This window comes from Simochromis diagramma, unplaced genomic scaffold, assembly GCF_900408965.1.
Source record: "Simochromis diagramma unplaced genomic scaffold, fSimDia1.1 OVJJ01000344.1, whole genome shotgun sequence".
Classification (NCBI taxonomy): domain Eukaryota; kingdom Metazoa; phylum Chordata; class Actinopteri; order Cichliformes; family Cichlidae; genus Simochromis; species Simochromis diagramma.
In genome coordinates this window covers 5,345,637-5,364,905 of record NW_024387375.1, presented here as the reverse complement: position 1 = coordinate 5,364,905, position 19,269 = coordinate 5,345,637, and the positions used below count along the sequence as shown (strand labels likewise).

Sequence of the window (19,269 nt, the reverse complement as noted above, 5' to 3'; positions counted from 1 at the left end):
GAGTACTACGCCGATGCGCAGACGAGGTCGAGGACGGTCAGCCATGCACACCGGCGCCATCTTGCAGTTTAAGAGATTAGTTCATTACCAGGTCTCTGGAGAACCTCAAGACATGTTGAGAAGGTCATTTAGCCATTTAAATCAGGTTGGATCAAGGGCACATCTAAAACCTGCAGGACACCGGCCCTCGAGGCCTGGAGTTGCCCACCCCTGACCTAAAACTACCAACCAACCAACCACCCAACCAACCATGGAGCACAGAGTTTAAAAAAACACTAACACACATCAAACAATTTATGGTTGGGGGGAGTGAGTTCCTTAGTGTAAACATGTGAAAATCCCCCTTCTTGGTCTATTTTTGCCTCTTTCTCTAAAATATTTGAATTGACTTGTGTCACCTTTAAACAATCAGTATGCTTGATAGGGAATTTAAGGATATTGGCTTGTACAATTGATCCATCCATCCATCCTCTTCCACTTATCCTTGTCAGGGTCATGCAGGGGCTGGAGCCTATCCCAGCTGTCTTAGGGCGAGAGGCATGGTACACCCTAAACATTTCCCCAGTCTAACCAGGCTAACACATAGAGACAGACAACCATTCACATTCACACCTATGGGCACACACACTATGATCTCTTTAAAGAAAAAAAGTATGTGCTAATTGTTTTGTGTCTTCTTGTACACATATGCTACACGACTGGTGTATTGGCGAGTAGTCTTTCAGTCATTAAGTGTGCAGATGGGTTTGTTGGTCATTCCAAAACTTTTGTATTTTATAATTTAGATCGCTTTCTACCCAGATGAACATAATGGACAATTTTAAAACTTGTCTTCATCATATATTTTTTAAAATCAGAGGTAAGTTAGTTACCCTGCTTTGATATTTATTTATTTATTTTTATTTTTTTGTGTCCCGTTTGGATCTTTAGCCATCAGAATTGTTGTCTTAAGGCCAAGAAAGATGCCAAGCGGATTTATTTTACCAAGTGGATCATCATGGCCTTGCCATATTGGTCCATTTGATTGACCTTTAATTTATTTTATTTTCAGTTGCTACAAACGGGACAGACATGACTGCATGACTGGGGGATAGGACAGGGAGAAAGAATGAAAGAAAGAGAGGGAGAGAAAGAAAACCAAAGGGGAGAAGAGACGGTGAGAAGGGGGGGGGGGGGGGAGAAAGAAAAAAAAAACAAAAACAAACAAAACACCTGGATCACCTGTATGGAGAAAACCCTGCTTTGATATTACTGAACCCGTGTTGTAAATGAAGGTTTATGATGGCTGTACATTTTTAAGCAAACGTGTGTGTGTGTGTGTGTGTGTGTGTGTGTGTGTGTGTGTGTGTGTGTGTGTGTGTGTGTGTGTGTGTGTGTGTGTGTGTGTGTGTCTGCATAAGCCACCTTGATTCTGTGTTGACTAATTGCCCATTTTTGGGCAATATCACAGGGGAGGTGTGGTTTTAAAACAGTTTAGACTGAGCTGTTTGCTTCTTTTGCATCTCACTTTTAGAGACAACGTGCGGTCGGAATTTCCTAAAACATTTACAGATGTTCTCGCTTTGGGCTCTAGGCTTTGGTAGGCTACTTCATTCCTTTGCCAAAATTGAATATTTTGAATTAAACATTGTTACGTTAATAATGCTTCCATCTCCCGTCTTTCAGTTTTGCTGATTTTTGGCATCACCACTGTCTGTGGTAAGTAAGGTTTTTTTTTTTCCTGAAAATTAGGGACCACTTGTTCTATACAGCTTATACTGTGCAGATATTGTGTTTCCTGAACTCTGTATGTGTGTGCGTGTGTGTGGACGCAGAGGATGCATGTATTTATTTGTTATTCATTTTTTATCTATCTATCTATCTATCTATCTATATATCTATCTATCGAAAATAGTGTTTATATGTGTGTGTGTCCACTTTAGGCTTTTTCACGTCAATAATTTTAAAATGGGCTTTATGTGAAAAGACAACAGCAGAAGAACTACAGTGGGGCAAAAAAGTATTTAGTCAGCCACCGATTGTGCAAGTTCCCCCACTTAAAATGATGACAGAGGTCAGTAATTTGCACCAGAGGTACACTTCAACTGTGAGAGACAGAATGTGAAAAAAAAATCCATGAATCCACATGGTAGGATTTGTAAAGAATTTATTCGTAAATCAGGGTGGAAAATAAGTATTTGGTCAATAACAAAAATACAACTCAATACTTTGTAACATAACCTTTGTTGGCAATAACAGAGGTCAAACGTTTACTATAGGTCTTTACCAGGTTTGCACACACAGTAGCTGGTATTTTGGCCCATTCCTCCATGCAGATCTTCTCGAGAGCAGTGATGTTTTGGGGCTGTCGCCGAGCAACACGGACTTTCAACTCCCGCCACAGATTTTCTATGGGGTTGAGGTCTGGAGACTGGCTAGGCCACTCCAGGACTTTCAAATGCTTCTTACGGAGCCACTCCTTTGTTGCCCGGGCGGTGTGTTTTGGATCATTGTCATGTTGGAAGACCCAGCCTCGTTTCATCTTCAAAGTTCTCACTGATGGAAGGAGGTTTTGGCTCAAAATCTCACGATACATGGCCCCATTCATTCTGTCCTTAACACGGATCAGTCGCCCTGTCCCCTTGGCAGAAAAACAGCCCCATAGCATGATGTTTCCACCCCCATGCTTCACAGTAGGTATAGTGTTCTTGGGATGCAACTCAGTATTCTTCTTCCTCCAAACACGACGAGTTGAGTTTATACCAAAAAGTTCTACTTTGGTTTCATCTGACCACATGACATTCTCCCAATCCTCTGCTGTATCATCCATGTGCTCTCTGGCAAACTTCAGACGGGCCTGGACATGCACTGGCTTCAGCAGCGGAACACGTCTGGCACTGCGGGATTTGATTCCCTGCCGTTGTAGTGTGTTACTGATGGTGACCTTTGTTACTTTGGTCCCAGCTCTCTGCAGGTCATTCACCAGGTCCCCTCGTGTGGTTCTGGGATCTTTGCTCACCGTTCTCATGATCATTTTGACCCCACGGGATGAGATCTTGCGTGGAGCCCCAGATCGAGGGAGATTATCAGTGGTCTTGTATGTCTTCCATTTTCTGATGATTGCTCCCACAGTTGATTTTTTCACACCAAGCTGCTTGCCTATTGTAGATTCACTCTTCCCAGTCTGGTGCAGGTCTACAATACTTTTCCTGGTGTCCTTCGAAAGCTCTTTGGTCTTGGCCATGGCGGCGTTTGGAGTCTGACTGTTTGAGGCTGTGGACAGGTGTCTTTTATACAGATGATGAGTTCAAACAGGTGCCATTCATACAGGTAACGAGTGGGGGGACAGAAAAGCGTCTTACAGAAGACGTTACAGGTCTGTGACAGCCAGAGATTTTCCTTGTTTGAGGTGACCAAATACTTATTTTCCACCCTGATTTACGAATAAATTCTTTACAAATCCTACCATGTGAATTCATGGATTTTTTTTTCACATTCTGTCTCTCACAGTTGAAGTGTACCTCTGGTGCAAATTACTGACCTCTGTCATCATTTTAAGTGGGGGAACTTGCACAATCGGTGGCTGACTAAATACTTTTTTGCCCCACTGTAGGTTTCTGTTTCCATCTGTACCCTTTCCCCTCCTCTCTCTCTCTGTCTGTGCACTATTCTGTGGTTTTGTCGTGACTAATGTACAGTGGAAAAAGGCAGTCGATTGTTGCTTTTGAACAGATACTTTTGTAATATTTATCAAATTGTATCACGCTAGACAATGACATGGCATAACCTTTGAATTAGGAAATATTGAATCTATTTATTCAGAAAAATAGATTTAACGGGTTTTAGTTTGTTAATACAAATTACTCACAGCTTTGAATGTTTGCTTGTCCACAGAGCCTGCAGGCTCCAATAATAATTGTCATCGGTGAGTCACCTCTGCCTTACTGTGAAAATGTGTGATGCTTATTTTTTACCATTTGATCATCATTGCAAGTTAAGTGCTGTTCAGTGAGTGTCACTGAGGTTCCCTACAAGAAAAGAATTAACAAATGAGGCTGTCATGCCTGTTCAAACAAAAGGCACGAGTTGGATTTGTTGAAATTGGTGTTGCATGCTTGTCCACCTTTGTTTTTTAATGGCTGCATAATGACTAAACATTTGTCCATTCTCTGGTCTCTTGCTGCTTAAGTGTGCATTAACGATTTGACCACATCTGTCAGTTCAGGGTTAACCTCTGCTTTAACCAGTTGATTGGCCGTAGTACCTTCACCATCCACTTCATTAAAGTAATTTATCTTTCCACTTCTGATCATCATATTCACTTCACTCATTAGAGCCCACACTTCTGACACCACTTGTCAGTTTGACCGGCAGTATCTTTTAGGTTCAAACAAAAGGCATCTTCCACAAACTAATAAAATACAATAAAGGTAATGAAACCACTTGTTTTCCCTGCAGAGGAAGATATACTTTTATATCTGACTGCCAGCAATAATGTCCAGGCTTTGGTCATCTATGCTTTTCAGAAAAGACTGTAATGGAACATGGTATGACATCAAAGAGGCTACATGCTGTGAAAACAGACTTCACCCTGGTGCAAGCCTGTCTTGTTGTGGAAATGAGCCTTACAGTCCTGGAACAGCCACTTGTTGTAAACAGCAACACAGACACACTGTCACAGGTAATGAATTTATAAGATAGAAAACTGGAATGTAAAAAAAAAAAGAAAATGAATAGAATAGTAATATTAAAAAGTCATCAGCTGGTATTAAAATAGGTTATATGTTTCCATATATTCAGATCTATACTTGAAGGTCTTTTTCTCACTTCTGAGAACATTTGTGTATCACTCAACCTTGCATTATGGGTATTAAGCAGATAAAGGTTTTTCTTTTTTAGCAAACAAAAAATGCTAGACACCTACAGTGCTGATGTGATGGTTGAGAGGGAAAGCTTACACTATTTTGTTGCAACCATCATAAAGTACGGGGAGATGTGAGGAAACAGAAGTACAGTGCATCAGGAAAGTATTCATAGCGCTTCACTTGTTCCACATTTTGTCATATTGCAATCTTTACCAATAGATTAAATTCATTTTCACCCCAACATTCTACAGCTAACACCCCAAAGTGACAAAGTAGAAAAATAGTTTGCCTGAAATTCTTGCAAATTCATTAAAAATAAATAAAATAAATGATAACATATACATGTACAAGTATTCACATCCTTCACTCAATACATTTGAAGCTCCGTATTGAGTCTTATTGAGTATGATTTTTAGACAGTTTGTCATATTATTCTTCCCAGAAACTCTTAAGCTCCATTGGGTTGGACAGGGACCATATGTACACAGTCATTTTCAGATATGTACAATTAGATTTAAATCTGGTTTCTGACTTTCCTAATTAAAGATATTCACATACTGGTCCCAAAGCCACTCCTTTGCTGTCTTGGCTGTGTGCTTAAGATTGTTGTCCTGTTGGAAAATTAACCATTGCCCCTTCTCCAGTCTCTGCTGCCGAAAAACATCCACACAACGTGATACTGCCACCTCCATGCTTTTCTGTAGTGATGGTGTTAACCAAGTAATTAGTGGTGCCTAGTTTCCTCCAGATATGATGTTTGGCATTCAGGCCAAAGAGGCAAATCTTTGTTTCATCAGACCAGGGAATGGTTTCTCGTGGTCTGAGAGTCCTTCAGGGGACAGCCACTCCAGGCAGGCTGTCATGTGCCTTTTGCTGAGGAGTGGCTTCTGTCTGGTCATTCTACCAGACAGACCCAATCAGTGGAGTGCTGCGGAAATGTTTGTCCTTCTAGAAGGTTCTCCTCTCTCCACACTGCAACACTGGAGCTCTGTGAAAGTGATTATCAGGTTCTTGGTCACCTCCCTAACTAAGGTCCTGACCACTCAGATTGGTGGGGCGGCCAACTTTAAGAAGAGCCCTGGTGATTCCAAACTTCTTCCATTAATGTGCTCATTGGGACCTTCAATGCTGAAGAAATTTTTCTGTACTCTTCCCCATATCTGTGTCTTGATACAATCTTGTTTCATAGGTGTGAATATTTTCCAGATGCACTGTGGCTGTCTCGATGCTGCTCAAGTAAAAGAAGCAAAAGAAAACAAAACAGTTTTTAGATTGAACTGAGTTTCTTTGAAGTTGTGAACTTTCTAATCGTGATTTGATGCACTTGTAATAACACTCTTTCAGCAGTTACATTAAGGTACTGGTGTCTGCATCCTGTTTTTACAGCCAGAGTTACACAGGGTCTTAGTGAAAAGGTATCCAGCTGCTGTGAACTGAAGGCTTACAATCCAGTGAATGAAATATGTTGCCAGTCAACCATCATAGCAAAACCTTCACCAATGGCTGAGTGTTGTGGTAAAGGTGAGTAGATGCACTGATGGAAAGCATTAAATCAATTCTAAAGTATACAATGTAAATATGGAATTATGTTTTCTCCATCACTAAGTTTTGAGTGTCTGTGAATTTGTAGTTGTTTGAGTATTAAATCGTGAGATTCAGTTAAGGTGCAAACTGAAAGACATAGGAAACTGCAAGGTGGTGTCAAGCGAGAATATAACTAGCCACCATCAGATGGCTTTGGAAATCAAGAGAAATGACTGAAGGCAGAGAAAATGATTAAGTGGTGGCTTGATGCATGCTCAATCATTCAGGTAAGGGAATGCCAACATTTTCATTGGGAGAAACTTTTTGTCACTCATCCAAGTGATTTCTTCAGTCTCAGCTGACTGCTGGTTTCCCCAACCTTATAAGTAATACATCTGCATAATGACAGGCACTATCACCACTGACTAACAATGGGTCATGAGGGCGGTTTCATGATCATTATTATGCAAATTGTCATGACCATTAAGTCAAAGGAGCTTGCAAAGAAAAGCGTCTGGACAAGAACCCTAGCAAGTATAAAGCTAATATAACGGTGGAAGTATTACTAAGGGACATAACTAGATTGAATTGAAATCAGTGATTGTCTCTTGAAACAGTCATAATGAGATGCATCAGGGCACTCGTTTGGGAAGTTATTATGAGGCACTTTCTAAATGAACTTTAATTTAAAAGGTCAACAAGACATAAAAACTGAATGTACAGAATATACAGTAAAACATGATTAGAAAACACACACACACTTAAAGGTTTACCAACATTGCAGCAGCTTGACAGCTTAGCTATGGTTAAGGTAAATTAAGAAAGCAAAAAACAAAACATATTTTCTTTTCACAGATGTTTTTGATAGGGTCAAGCAGTTGTGTTGTGGTTCACCTGATATTAAGATGATTCTGATGAGAGATTCCAGTCACCATCAGTGCTGTGGTCACAGCCAGTATGACACCGAGACTCAGTGCTGTTGTTCAAATGAGGAGAAGAGGCTGGAAGTATACCCAAAGATTTCATCCTGCTGTCTCAGGGACTCCACTTCAGGTCAACACAGCATATCGCACTGTGTAGAATAGATTTAATAAAATCTAAATCTGAAATCTGAAAGTTTTTGCAGTTTGCATCATACTTTACATGTTAGACCAAGACAAGAAAGTCATTTGATGGACTAGAAATTTAAAAAAAAAGTCTTATCCCTCAAGACTATCTGCACTAGATATGCCATGTCTTTAATGTTGCATATACTTAAAAAAATCTTTGTGGAAGTATGATAGCTGAAGCCAATGTTAATTACTGTGAGTAATGAAAGCGTGTTGACTGTCTTTTCAACTACAGCTCATTTATGTGGAAATGAGACCTATGACAAAAACACACAACTATGCTGTCAGTCAACTGTTATTGACAAACGTTCACCGAATCACAGATGCTGTGACAAAAGTAAGTGAAGCTGAAAAAACAGAAAAGTATTTCACTGAATATACAGTAGATGATTAGGAAGATTATTCACCAAATGAAGAACATACAGACATCTTTAAAAAGCTCCATATTAGTTTAGCTATGATTAAAGTTCAAGTGTTTCAGTTTTTGATATCTGTATCTTTTCCACAGGGGTGTATGATGTGGAAAAGGAGCTGTGTTGTGGTCCAATTAGTGATAAGAAGATCCTGACAAGGAACTCCCCAGATCACGTGTGCTGTCATCAAGGCCAGTTCAACAGCAAGGCTGAGTGTTGCTGCTGGAAGGATGATGGTGCTGAAATACAACCGAGGAATTCATCTTGCTGTAAGTCGTGTATATTTGAATGGCATAACTTGCCAAAGGCAGCTTAATGCACATCTTAAAATTCGATTTAAAAGTATGCTCTTCATTTTATATTTTATATTTAAATCATGAAAACTGAATACAGTTTTATTTTAGTGTTGGGAACAGTTCCATCATATTTGTAATGAAATCAACTCATAGACCACATCGCTTATCGCATTACATACTTATAATCAGATTAAATGCAATAAAAAATTGTTAATATATTATCATTTTAATCAAAATCCTTTGTGCTTCATGTTCACAGGTATGCAACAAGAGGTAAGTGTTATGTTTTCCAAGGAAGGAAGTTATTAATAATTAAACTGAAAATAACAGACAAGTGCCACTCAAGGGCAAAAAAAGCAAAGAAACACAACAAAACCAAAAAGATGTTCACAAAAAAATGTCTGTTAACCAAAAACATGCTTTTATCCACAGTATGTGGCTATAGAAGGGCTCCCAAAAGTTCTCTTTTGCCTTTGCCTATAGAGTCAGCTTGGCAGTACCCAAGTCCAAAGTCCATACTATTTTATTTAGTGTGTGTGTGTGTGTGTGTGTGTGTGTGTGTGTGTGTGTGTGTGTGTGTGTGTGTGTGTGTGTGTGTGTCCAGGCACCTGTGCTCCAACCCAACTGGTAAGTTAACTGTGGCTTTGACCTATTATTGTCCACTTATCTGTACATACACACATACAAACATTATATACATACATTATATATACAAACATTTTCTTAACCAACCATCCACTGCTTTGTTGACAGCACTACAAATCTTTGGACTTCTCTCAATGAGCTTCATGATGTAGTCACCTGAAATGGTTCTCACTTCACAGTTGTGCCTTGTCAGGGTTCATTTGTGAAATTTCTTGCCTTCTTAATGGGGTTAGGACCATTAGTTATGCTGTGCAGAAGTCAGGTTGGTACACAGCTGACAGCCCTAATTTAAAAACTGTTAGAATTCATATTATGGCAAGAACCAATCAGCTAAGTAAAGAGAAACAACAGTCCATCATTACTTTAAGAACAGAAGGTCAGTCAGTCTGGAAAACTGATAAAACTTTGACTGTGTCCCCAAGTGCAGTCAAAAACCCATCAAATTAGATTACATGAAGACCGCCCCAGGAAAAGAAGACCAAGGGTCACCTCTGCTGCTGAGGAAAAATTCATCCAAGTCGCCAACCTAAGAAATTACAAGTTAACAGCACCTCAGATCAGAGCCCAGATAAATGCCACACAGAGCTCGAGACCCATCTTTACATCACCTGTTCAGAGGACACTGTGCAAATCAGGTCTTTATGGTCAAATAGCTGCTAAAAAACACTACTAAGGAAAGGCAATAAGCAGAAGAGATTTGTGTGGGAAAAGAAAAACAATCAATGGGCATTAGACCAGTGGAAATCTGTGCTTTGGTCTGATGAGTCCAAATTTGAGAGCTTTGGTTCCACTCACCATGTCTTTGTACAATGCGGAAAAGGTCAAAGGCTCCCACCTTGAAGCATGGAGGAGGTATGACGGTGTGGGGGTGCTTTGCTGGTGACACTGTTGGGGATTTATTCAAAGTTGAAGGAACATTGAACCAGCACGGCTACCACAGCATCCTGCAGCGACATGCCATCCCATCCGGTTTGCGTTTAGTTGGGCCATCATTTATTTATCAACAGGACATTGAGTCCAAACACACCTGCATGCTGTGTAAGGGCTATTTGACCAAGAAGGAGAGTGATGTAGTGCTGCAACAGATGGTGTGCCCTCCACAATCACCTGACCTAAACCCAATCGAGATGGTTTAGGCCGAGGTGAACCTCAGAGTCAAGGAAAAAGGGCCAACAAGTGCTCAGCATCTGTGGGAACTCTGTCAAGAATGTTGGAAAACCATTTCAGATGACTACCTCATGAAGCTCATCGAAAGAATGCAATGAGTGTGCAAAGCAGTAATCAAAGTAAAGGGTGGCTATTTTGAAGAATCTAAAATATAAAACATGTTTTGAGTTATTTCACAGTTTTTTGTTTACGACATAATTCCATATGTGTTGATACCACTGTTGGGCAAGTTACTTTGAAAAAGTAATTAATTATAGTTACTAGTTACTTCTTCAAAAAAGTAACTGAGTTAGTAACTGAGTTACAAGATTCTAAAAGTAATTAATTACTTGAAAAGTAATTATTGCGTTACTTTTAAAAATATGTTTAACCCTCTGGGGTCCAGGGTATAACTGGCCATTTTTAACTACTTTTGATGTTTTCTCAACATTTCACCTTTAAAAACTATTTACTTTGCCTTGTTTGGTATCATTGTTTTCAGCACAACCTCACGTGTCTGAATTTACAGTTCTATTTTCATTTGACATACTGTATTAACACAATTGATCTAAAATCAGACAAAAAACATAAAATTCGAGTAGAAAAAAAGTTATCATTTTTACTGTAACAACCACAAACATGTTTAATGAATCATATTTCATAACTTTACATGCAAATATAAATTGTCAAGTTTAAAATCATATGCACAAGTTTTGCAAACAACAAACTTATTTGCAGCCATTTACCTTTTACCCCTTTTTTAAATAACCATTTCAAACTATTTACATAACAATCGGGTGTTCTGCATTCAGTAAGATGCCACAAATTATTTGTGCCACTTCAAAAATTTCTGTCCACTATAAAGGAGAACATCACAGCCTGATACCTGCAGGTCTGACAGCAGCAGGTGTACCACTCCTGTTCTCTACCTGGAGACAGCAATCGCCTTACTGTTCTGACGCACAACACAAAGCAATCCACAACACCACACACTAACTACACACTCCAACCACGCTAAACGTCGCAAATCTCTCACATCTCAAAACTCACTCTCTGTCTTTTTCTGCTGCCTCTCTCTCTCTCTCTCTCGGTCTAAAACTTCCCCCTCTTCCTAAACAACCAAATGTCATGTTGCCATATCATTTTTGATTGGTCGTTTTTTGGGGTCATAAGCAGAGAGTGCTTGCTAGCGCTGACCTTACACAGTAAACATGACAACACAATTTAAAAACTGCTATATATCACCTTTTTGCTTTGTCATCTTGAAGTGATCATGTGATTGGCTTACCACGACTACTTTATTCTTCCTCAGTCAAACAGCAGCACTCATGCGATTGTCTTGCCCCCTAGCTACAGGTGTTGTGCCAGAAAGTGACTGTGGCCCGCGGGAGCCCGCAGAGCTGCTTAAAGCTGTAGAGCCCAGCTTATTTACAGCTACTTCCTTACAACTGATATAAGACGCGATAAGCTGAACACAGCTTCAGCCGTCTGTTTGTTGAAAAATAGTAACGCGACCGCACCGTATTTTCTTGTTAGTAACGGTAACGGCATTGTAACGATAGAAATAGTAATTAGTTAGATTACTTGTTACTGAAAAAAGCAACACCGTTAGTAACGCCGTTACTTGTAACGCAGTTATTCCTATCACTGGTTGATACATAGTTTTGATGCCTTCAGTGAGAATCTACAACGTAACTAGTCATGTAAATTAAAAAAAAAAAACATTAAATGAGAAGGTGTGTCCAAACTTTTGACTGCTAGTGTATCAGGGGCTGCGGGGTCGATGTAGTGCATCTCAGACATCAACTGACAGGTCACCAGCATATCACAGCTTTATTTTTGTCAACAATGATATTTATGACATTTATGACTTAATGCTTTAATATTAAAAATGGCTTTAATCTGTTTATGAGGCACTTTTCATTGGTTAGGAATTTAAGTCCTTTTAGGCACTGAAACTATTTGGTTAGGTTTGGGGTTAAAATACATCTTTGCAATTTCCTGCAAGTTTTAAAGTGATGAGAGGATGGGGAGCAGGTGAGAACACAGCTGGGATGTGACGAGGCGGGGAGGAGACCAAAACTGAAGATAGTGACACAAGACACAGACTGTCATTAGTAAAAAAGTAAATACAAGAGAGACACGGAGACGCAGATTCGACACTTAGACATGGAAACATGAGACGAGGCGAGGTGAGGCACAGGAACAGAACAGAAATCCGGAGGGCTAAATATAATACAACAGAAAACAATAATTCAATGAATAAAACTTAAAAACACTGGGTCACAGACCCACGACAGTGACAATGGCATAGATGCCACATGACACCTTGTGTATATCTGTGAGAGGCTTTGAAAACTTAGCATAGTATTTATGCGATGTTGACTGTTTTTGTGTTTTTGTTTATTTTTACCTGTTTTTGCATATCTGCAGCACTGAACCAAACACACATCTCTGTCGGTCATCATGCTACAATCCAAAAGAGCACCACTGCTGTGAAAGAAACCAAAAGCCTCACTGGTTCTATACCTCAGGTATCACTGTCTGTTTGTTTTGGTTTTGCAGCTGTCGTGTCAGTTACTATCACATAAAAATTACATAACCCTGTGGTTCTAACTTTGCAGCTTTTGGAAGAGAAAGTGGAACTGGATCACAGCCCAAACTCCAACAAAGCAGTTATAACTTAGTGAGCAGTTTATTTTGCTCTACTGGTGTAAAAACAAAGAGTTGTTTTCAGCATAAATTTCCCCTACAGAGCACATTGTGCCATTTGTTCTTGTGATGTTAGCTCACTGTGGAAAACTCTTCAAGTAATAAAGTGTGAAGACATAAAATATGCCCCTAGTAATATCATTTTATATACTGTAATACTAAACTAACTCTTTCTAAAACTGAGAATAATGCCTTGGGAGTTTATCAAATGATGAAACAAAGAAATACTATCTTGTCTTCTATTTGTATTTGTAAAATCCTATATGCTCATTTTTAGTTAAATGTGTGCATTAAAGAGGGTTTTGTGTCATGAACCAGAGGTTCATGCAAGATATGGACCCTATGTAGACTCAAACCCAACTTAACTTTTCACAAGACTTTATTTACACAGCAGAAGAAGAGTGAGGTAAACATGAATATACACCAGCTGAGAGCAGACTATCATGGAGAGCCACTGGCAGAGAATAATTAATCACAGAGAGTCACTAATGGTGAATGACCCTGGAAACCCACCAACACCGGCTGGAAAATCCCAGACACTGCCATGGAACATGACAGTTTTATATTTGGAAAAACATAACGTGAAGCTATAGTTGCAAGGGAACACCCTGACTAATATTTTCTCAAACATGTTCCATGATCTGAGTAAATGTTATTTTCTTTCCTTTCTCAGATCCTTTTTTTTCCTGTTATGTCTTTCCTGATGTAACTGAGTTCAGCATTTATGAGAAGTTTCTAACTCCTGTCCTCTCTCCACCCTTCCAACCCTCACACCTCTATGTTTAGGTCAAATCAAGGCAACACCCACTGTGTATAATCCACACATACAAGTCTGCTGTGATGGATGTATCTCTGCGTGGAAGCCTTGGATGGATCAGGTAATAATCAAATTGTTTTTCCTTGTCTTGTTTGTTTTGTTGTTCTGTCTCTGGGCCTCATTTTTAGTTATAATAGAAAGGTCAAAAGTTTTAATTTGTTTCTCTGGGGGGGAAAAAAATCATTTTCCAATGACAGTAATAGACTTAAAGCAACGTTTTCTTTCAAATAAAAAAAAAAAAATTATATATATATATTAGGAGAATTTTGGAAGAATTTTTAATAAGATTGTTAATGGGTAAAATGATGGGCAACACATTTCATTATTAAATGAAATGTGTTGTGTCACATCCTAATTAGGATGTAGAGCTGACAGCAGTGGAAAAGAGAGATTCTAGGAAAAAATTCTGCTTTACTGACCCTTTGATGAGAGAGCTCAGAGCTCCACCCCGCTCCTTTTATACAATAACTGAGGGTGTTTTTCGATCTGTCTAAAACTCATCGAACGGCCTCAGTATTCGCTACTACTAATGCAAAAGGGCCAAAAGGCATTTCTGAACAATTTACTGTATTATCTCTGATTCTTCAAGTGCTGTGGAGAGACGCTGTACGGCTCGGGACAACGTGGAGTTCTGTGTTGTAATAACACCTTGTACGAGGACAGAGTCGATGGACAGGAATGTTCAGAGATGGGTATTCCTTACAACCCGGCCAAAGGGACTATATGTTGTTCTCAGTTTCACGGCAGCCCAGGACAACACTGCTGTGGGACAGAAATTTACCGGCCTGATGTTGAGATTTGCTGCAATGGACACAGGTGATTTTGTGTGTGTGTGTGTGTGTGTGTGTGTTGCTGATAAAATCTAGATGGACACAGGTGATTTTGTGTGTGTGTGTGTGTGTGTGTGTTGCTGATAAAATCTAGTGAAAATGGATGGGTTTTTTTCCATTCCTTATTCATCAGCTTGGTATGTAACAGTGTTTGATTTTAGGTCAGTGGGCAGTTAATTTTAATGCATCTTGTGCTGGTGGAGGGGAAACCCAGAAGGGAGAGGCAAAGGAAATGTCTTGCATTCCAGTAGAAGGTCTTTTCTTTATAGAAATTCCAGCTGTGCATAACACTGTCCCACCTTTGTTTACTTTCAGGCACCGTTGTGCTCTGGTCTAATGTGATAAAGCATTCTTCTGTATCAGTCCATGTGGTTTCTGACTCGGTTTGGTGCCATATGGGTTAAAGTTTGCAGTTAAACTGTCTGTGTGTTTGCATCATTCAATAGTCTGGATATTCTATGGCCTGAAAACATTTGTGGCAGCTACTTTTCTTTCGGTCTCAGTTTTAGTATTGGTGGAGCAGGTTGTATCCTGAATGCTCTCATTAAGCGTATTTTCAACTGCAGAGTCTGTCAGAGTGTGTGATGACAGCAACACTGGGTATGAATATATTATGTGTGAACAGTGAGAGCTGAAGCTGCAGTTCTGATTCTCTGCTTTCAGTGTACAGCCTGTGTAATAACTGTGTTGAAGAAGTGGATAAATATCTTCCAGGCTGACATCCAACAATATACATAAGGACATGTCTCACTCAGCCTCTTATAAACTTATCTTGCGCTCCTTATTTCAATGAGGAATGATCATTCAGAAGACTTGAATATGATTTACTAAGCTACAGAAATTAATTGATCCTTTTGATTAGTCTCTGATGACACATGATGGCAGAATGGAATTATGGTGAAGATAGAGGCTTGGATGGAGCTTTAAGTGACTTGAGGGACACAGAGATGGGTTCCTGGAAAGAAAAATAATGGAAAAGCCCACAGATTTAAAGCACATAGGGGTGGAGTCTGATTGGCTCAAAGAAGGCAGGGTAAGAAGAGCACTGGACTAGTGTAATGATGTCAGTATTGAATTTGACAGCGTGGGAAATTGGAAGTCATGCAAAGAATTGACTAGCAGGCAAACACCCAGAAAACCAGAGAGATCTTGTAATTGCAGATCTTCATTATTTAACTTATGCATAAGCTTCATTTGATATTAATGTGTCCCTCTGTTTTCCAACCAGACATCCCAAATCAGAAAACATTCACTGCTGTGGGGTCAAAGCCTACAACATTAAAGACCCACAGATGAAGTGCTGTGCAGGAACACTGTACACGCTGACATCATTACATAAGCATGGAGGGGACCTGCAGTGCTGCGGATCCACTCTGCAAGAGCCACAGGTAGTTTATCAGTAATGATGTATATAATATAATTATCATGTTATCTGACCATTTTTCGTGCATCCTATTCATGCCATGAGAACTTATTTGAGATAAACTATATGAATTTCAGGGGCAGGACGACACGTCACACGCTCCACTTCAGGTTATATCTCTATAAATGGCTCACATGCTTGTTTGTTCTCATTTCCATGCCCCACCGTCCATCCATCAGTTTTTCACACCCTCTCATCATTATCAGGGGATCTGTGAGGTTCAGAAGCCACTGAGAATCTGTCACTGAGCCGTTCTCTGCACTGCAGTCTTTAATTTTGACACTTTGTTTTTTATTCTCTTTTTTTTTTTCTCCAAAAGCATTTTGAATTTCCTTTCTTACTTGTGACACCTCTCAATAACCAGTTAAGCATTAAATCTAGAATATATGCCTACTCTACAGTGAAGGAAAACAACACCTTGTAATGCATTGGCTCCCAAGGCTGCTTTCATGGACACAGCTTGTCCGGCTGTCACACAAATAGTTGATAAATGCATCCAGGAGAAGATTACTGTACTTTATAAAAGTCAGTCCAAAGAATCCTTTACAGATCATTTAAAAAAAAAAAAAGAGGATCTCCAGTCTGAACCTAAACACAACAATTTATAATTCAATATAACCAAACCATCATTATTAGGCTTTGCAAGCCAAACTATGCAGTTGCTGCCAAGGCCCCAGTAAGACCAATACTAAAACATTTTTTATATTTAGTGATATATTTAGTGTATATCTGACAGTCAGAATACCTTCAGCATAAGGAATATTACACCTGTCTTTAGAAACTTAACTAACATCTCTTTTCACTACCAGGACATTTGCTGCTCAAGTGAGGAGGAAGAGGTGATCTACTCTGCCAAGACAGGGTTTAGATGCTGTGGTCACCTCTATTACAACACCACCCTGTGGTCATGCTGTGCTGGGAGGCTGAGATCAATCCATGAACCAGGACAGGGTCAAAGAAAGATGATTAATGGTTTGTTTTGTCTGCTTAGATGTCCTTTCCATGCAGTAGAACTTCATTTGACGTCATTTTAATTTGATGGCAAAGCCCAGATCCTGCATTTTACCAATAACATGTATAATGTTGTTTTCAGAATCCAGAGTCCTATCTGTGAATAACCTGAACAAAACAGATCTTTGCCAAAAAAAGTAAGTCTTTTTTTAACATAAAAAATGCTGATGTTTTGTTTTGTAATGCCATGGCTTTATGCATCTTTGTTTAGTGCACATTGGGACTGTGGAAAGTGTGTCTCAGCAGAGCGTTGTGTTTGGGAATGTGCTGACGGTTCATGGTATGGAGGTCGAAGCTCTGCCTTTTCCTTACGTCCTGGAAACAGATGATCGCTGCAGCTTCCCTAAACTGATTCTTGGGAAGACCTACTTCTTTAACAAAGTTAATGTTTTCACTGATTTCAATCATGACTCTGTTCTTCAGTCACTCCATTTCATTATTTCAAAATGTTCACCTTAAGTCACCATTGGCTGATTTATACATGGGCAGTCCTGATGAGTTACTCTATTCTCTGACAAAGTACTAATTTTGTATTTTTATTTTGTGCTTGCAATATTGGGTTTTTCACTCTCTTGAATGTATTACATATTACTGCATTGTTATACATTGGTCTGTTAGCAATAGTGATGCTATCCTAAAAAGAAAGACATATACCTAATCTGTCCTTTGTTTTTTGTGTATTATTAGAGCCATTAGTAATGGTTGATTCTCACAATTAAATCAAAAAACTCCTTATGTACCGTCTGTAACCGTAATGTCTTTACCTGATTTAGAAACAGTAATGCATTACAGAAAAATGCCATTACAGAATGCATTACTTTTTAAATTGTTACACTTAACACTGCTTACTTATGCATTTAAAATAATTACATACATAATATTACTAAAACTGCAGCATCAGTTACATGTGACTCTGCACATAACTAGCCAAACCCTGCCATTCCTCCACTCTCAGAAAATCTGTTCACTGAGATGACTAAGTAAAATTTTTGAAATCACTGAGAACATTGTAGCTTTTTACTGAAATATTTACTGAGTTTCACATTGTACTCACTCACATAACTTAAGACAGTTATTACTACTGTGACACAGCCCAGTTGGTACATATTTAAGTATACAGTGTATGCAATAATACGATGAAACTATTAACTTCAGAAGTCTAAAAAAAAAAAAAAAAGCTTAAGTTTCTTCTTGATTCTTGTTAGCATGGAATCAACAGTTGCTGACTTCTTACAGCACTATAAAATGTAGCTTCATAAAATATTAGCATATGGCTCATTTTTTATTTTTAAGCTATTTTCTTGCACTGAAACAAATTATAATACATAATTTAAATGTTTGACCTTGACCCACATAATCAAATGTATGCATATACTGTAAATGGCATAATTTATTTTGATAGCTAAAGCTAGTGAATGTTAACCACTGAGTTGCCAATGCCATGAATGCTACTATGCTGTACCACCCAGAGGTCCCACTGAAAAGACCATGAAAGTATTTTCTTTTCAGAAACAGCTGTTTTTATTCTTACTTTTTCTATTGGAATGTAATTTCTATAAGGCCTCAGTGCACAGACACAGTAGTGGTAATGGCAGATGTTTGGGTTTGTAGTACTGTCTCGATACTGCATGTTTGACTTTGCATGTTTGTGTTTATTTTGTGGCCTAATGTTCTTATGATTTAAGCTTTAAATAAATAACATATTTTGCTTTATCCTATTGAGTTGATGATCTTGAGGCTGGGCTTGCCATTGGCAGAGGGGTTTTTTTTTTGTTTTTTTTTTTACTAAAAAAGTGCTTTCATTATAGACTTTATGTTTAACATGCAATGTTTGCAAAAAAGTTGAAACATTTATTTTAACTAGTTTTGAACTTTTAAATAGTCCACAATAAATGTTAAAGAGGATTCTGCACCTTTCTCAGATCAGATTCATTAAAAACATGGGACTTTGGGACTGTGCAAAACAAGAGGAATTTGAATACACAGCAGTATATTCACAGTTTAAACCAGATATTTACATACACTTTATGGAAAACACAAGAACATTTTTTTACTGTACATCATCAATTTAGAGTAAACTTGTTTTGTTTTGGTTAAATAAATATTGAAATATCTTTTGAATTAGTTAAATGTCAGAATAAAGAGAGACAGAGCTGTCTATTTTTATCACTTTCATCAAATTTAGGAGCACATATACACTAAGTTTATTGTTAATTAATAAGAAAACTTCAGACGATTCCATTCTGAGCTGAAGAAGCTTCTGATAGGTTAGTAGAGTCCATGTGAGTAAATTGGTGGCACACCTGTGGATGCATATAAGGCAAAACACAGAGCCTGTTTCTTTGAAATGGGAAAAATCAAGAGATGTCAACAAAAACACCAGGAAAAGAACTGTGGAGCTCCATAAGTGTGGCTCAATTTTGAATACAATTTGGTGCCATTTGCAATTAAGAAATACAGATAGTTTCTCTCTTTACTCTTAATGTTAACAAATATGTT

The 19,269-nt window shown here is 38.7% G+C and overlaps 2 protein-coding genes across 3 annotated transcripts; both read left to right on the top strand.

The window, feature by feature from the left end:
- The first annotated feature begins 1,389 nt into the window (after positions 1–1,389).
- Positions 1,390–9,045, top strand: LOC120719835 (galaxin-like). Of its 2 annotated transcripts, XM_040009354.1 has the most exons (9): positions 1,390–1,579; positions 1,666–1,698; positions 3,874–3,904; positions 4,506–4,660; positions 6,231–6,365; positions 7,224–7,421; positions 7,713–7,814; positions 7,986–8,159; positions 8,446–9,045. In XM_040009354.1, the coding sequence occupies exons 1-9, from the start codon at positions 1,552–1,554 to the stop codon at positions 8,493–8,495; spliced, it is 906 nt and encodes a 301-aa protein (XP_039865288.1). In that variant the 5' UTR covers positions 1,390–1,551; the 3' UTR covers positions 8,496–9,045. The 2 variants fall into 2 exon arrangements, with proteins under 2 accessions (XP_039865288.1, XP_039865289.1); XM_040009355.1 differs by lacking the exons at positions 7,224–7,421; positions 7,713–7,814.
- Positions 9,046–11,221: 2,176 nt separating this feature from the next.
- LOC120719830 (galaxin-2-like) lies at positions 11,222–18,483 on the top strand. The gene is made up of 8 exons (XM_040009347.1): positions 11,222–12,318; positions 12,411–12,511; positions 13,476–13,567; positions 14,096–14,322; positions 15,565–15,724; positions 16,569–16,731; positions 16,853–16,906; positions 16,982–18,483. Exons 1-8 carry the CDS (start codon positions 12,299–12,301, stop codon positions 17,227–17,229), a joined length of 1,065 nt encoding a protein of 354 aa, XP_039865281.1. The 5' UTR covers positions 11,222–12,298; the 3' UTR covers positions 17,230–18,483.
- Positions 18,484–19,269: the final 786 nt, after the last annotated feature.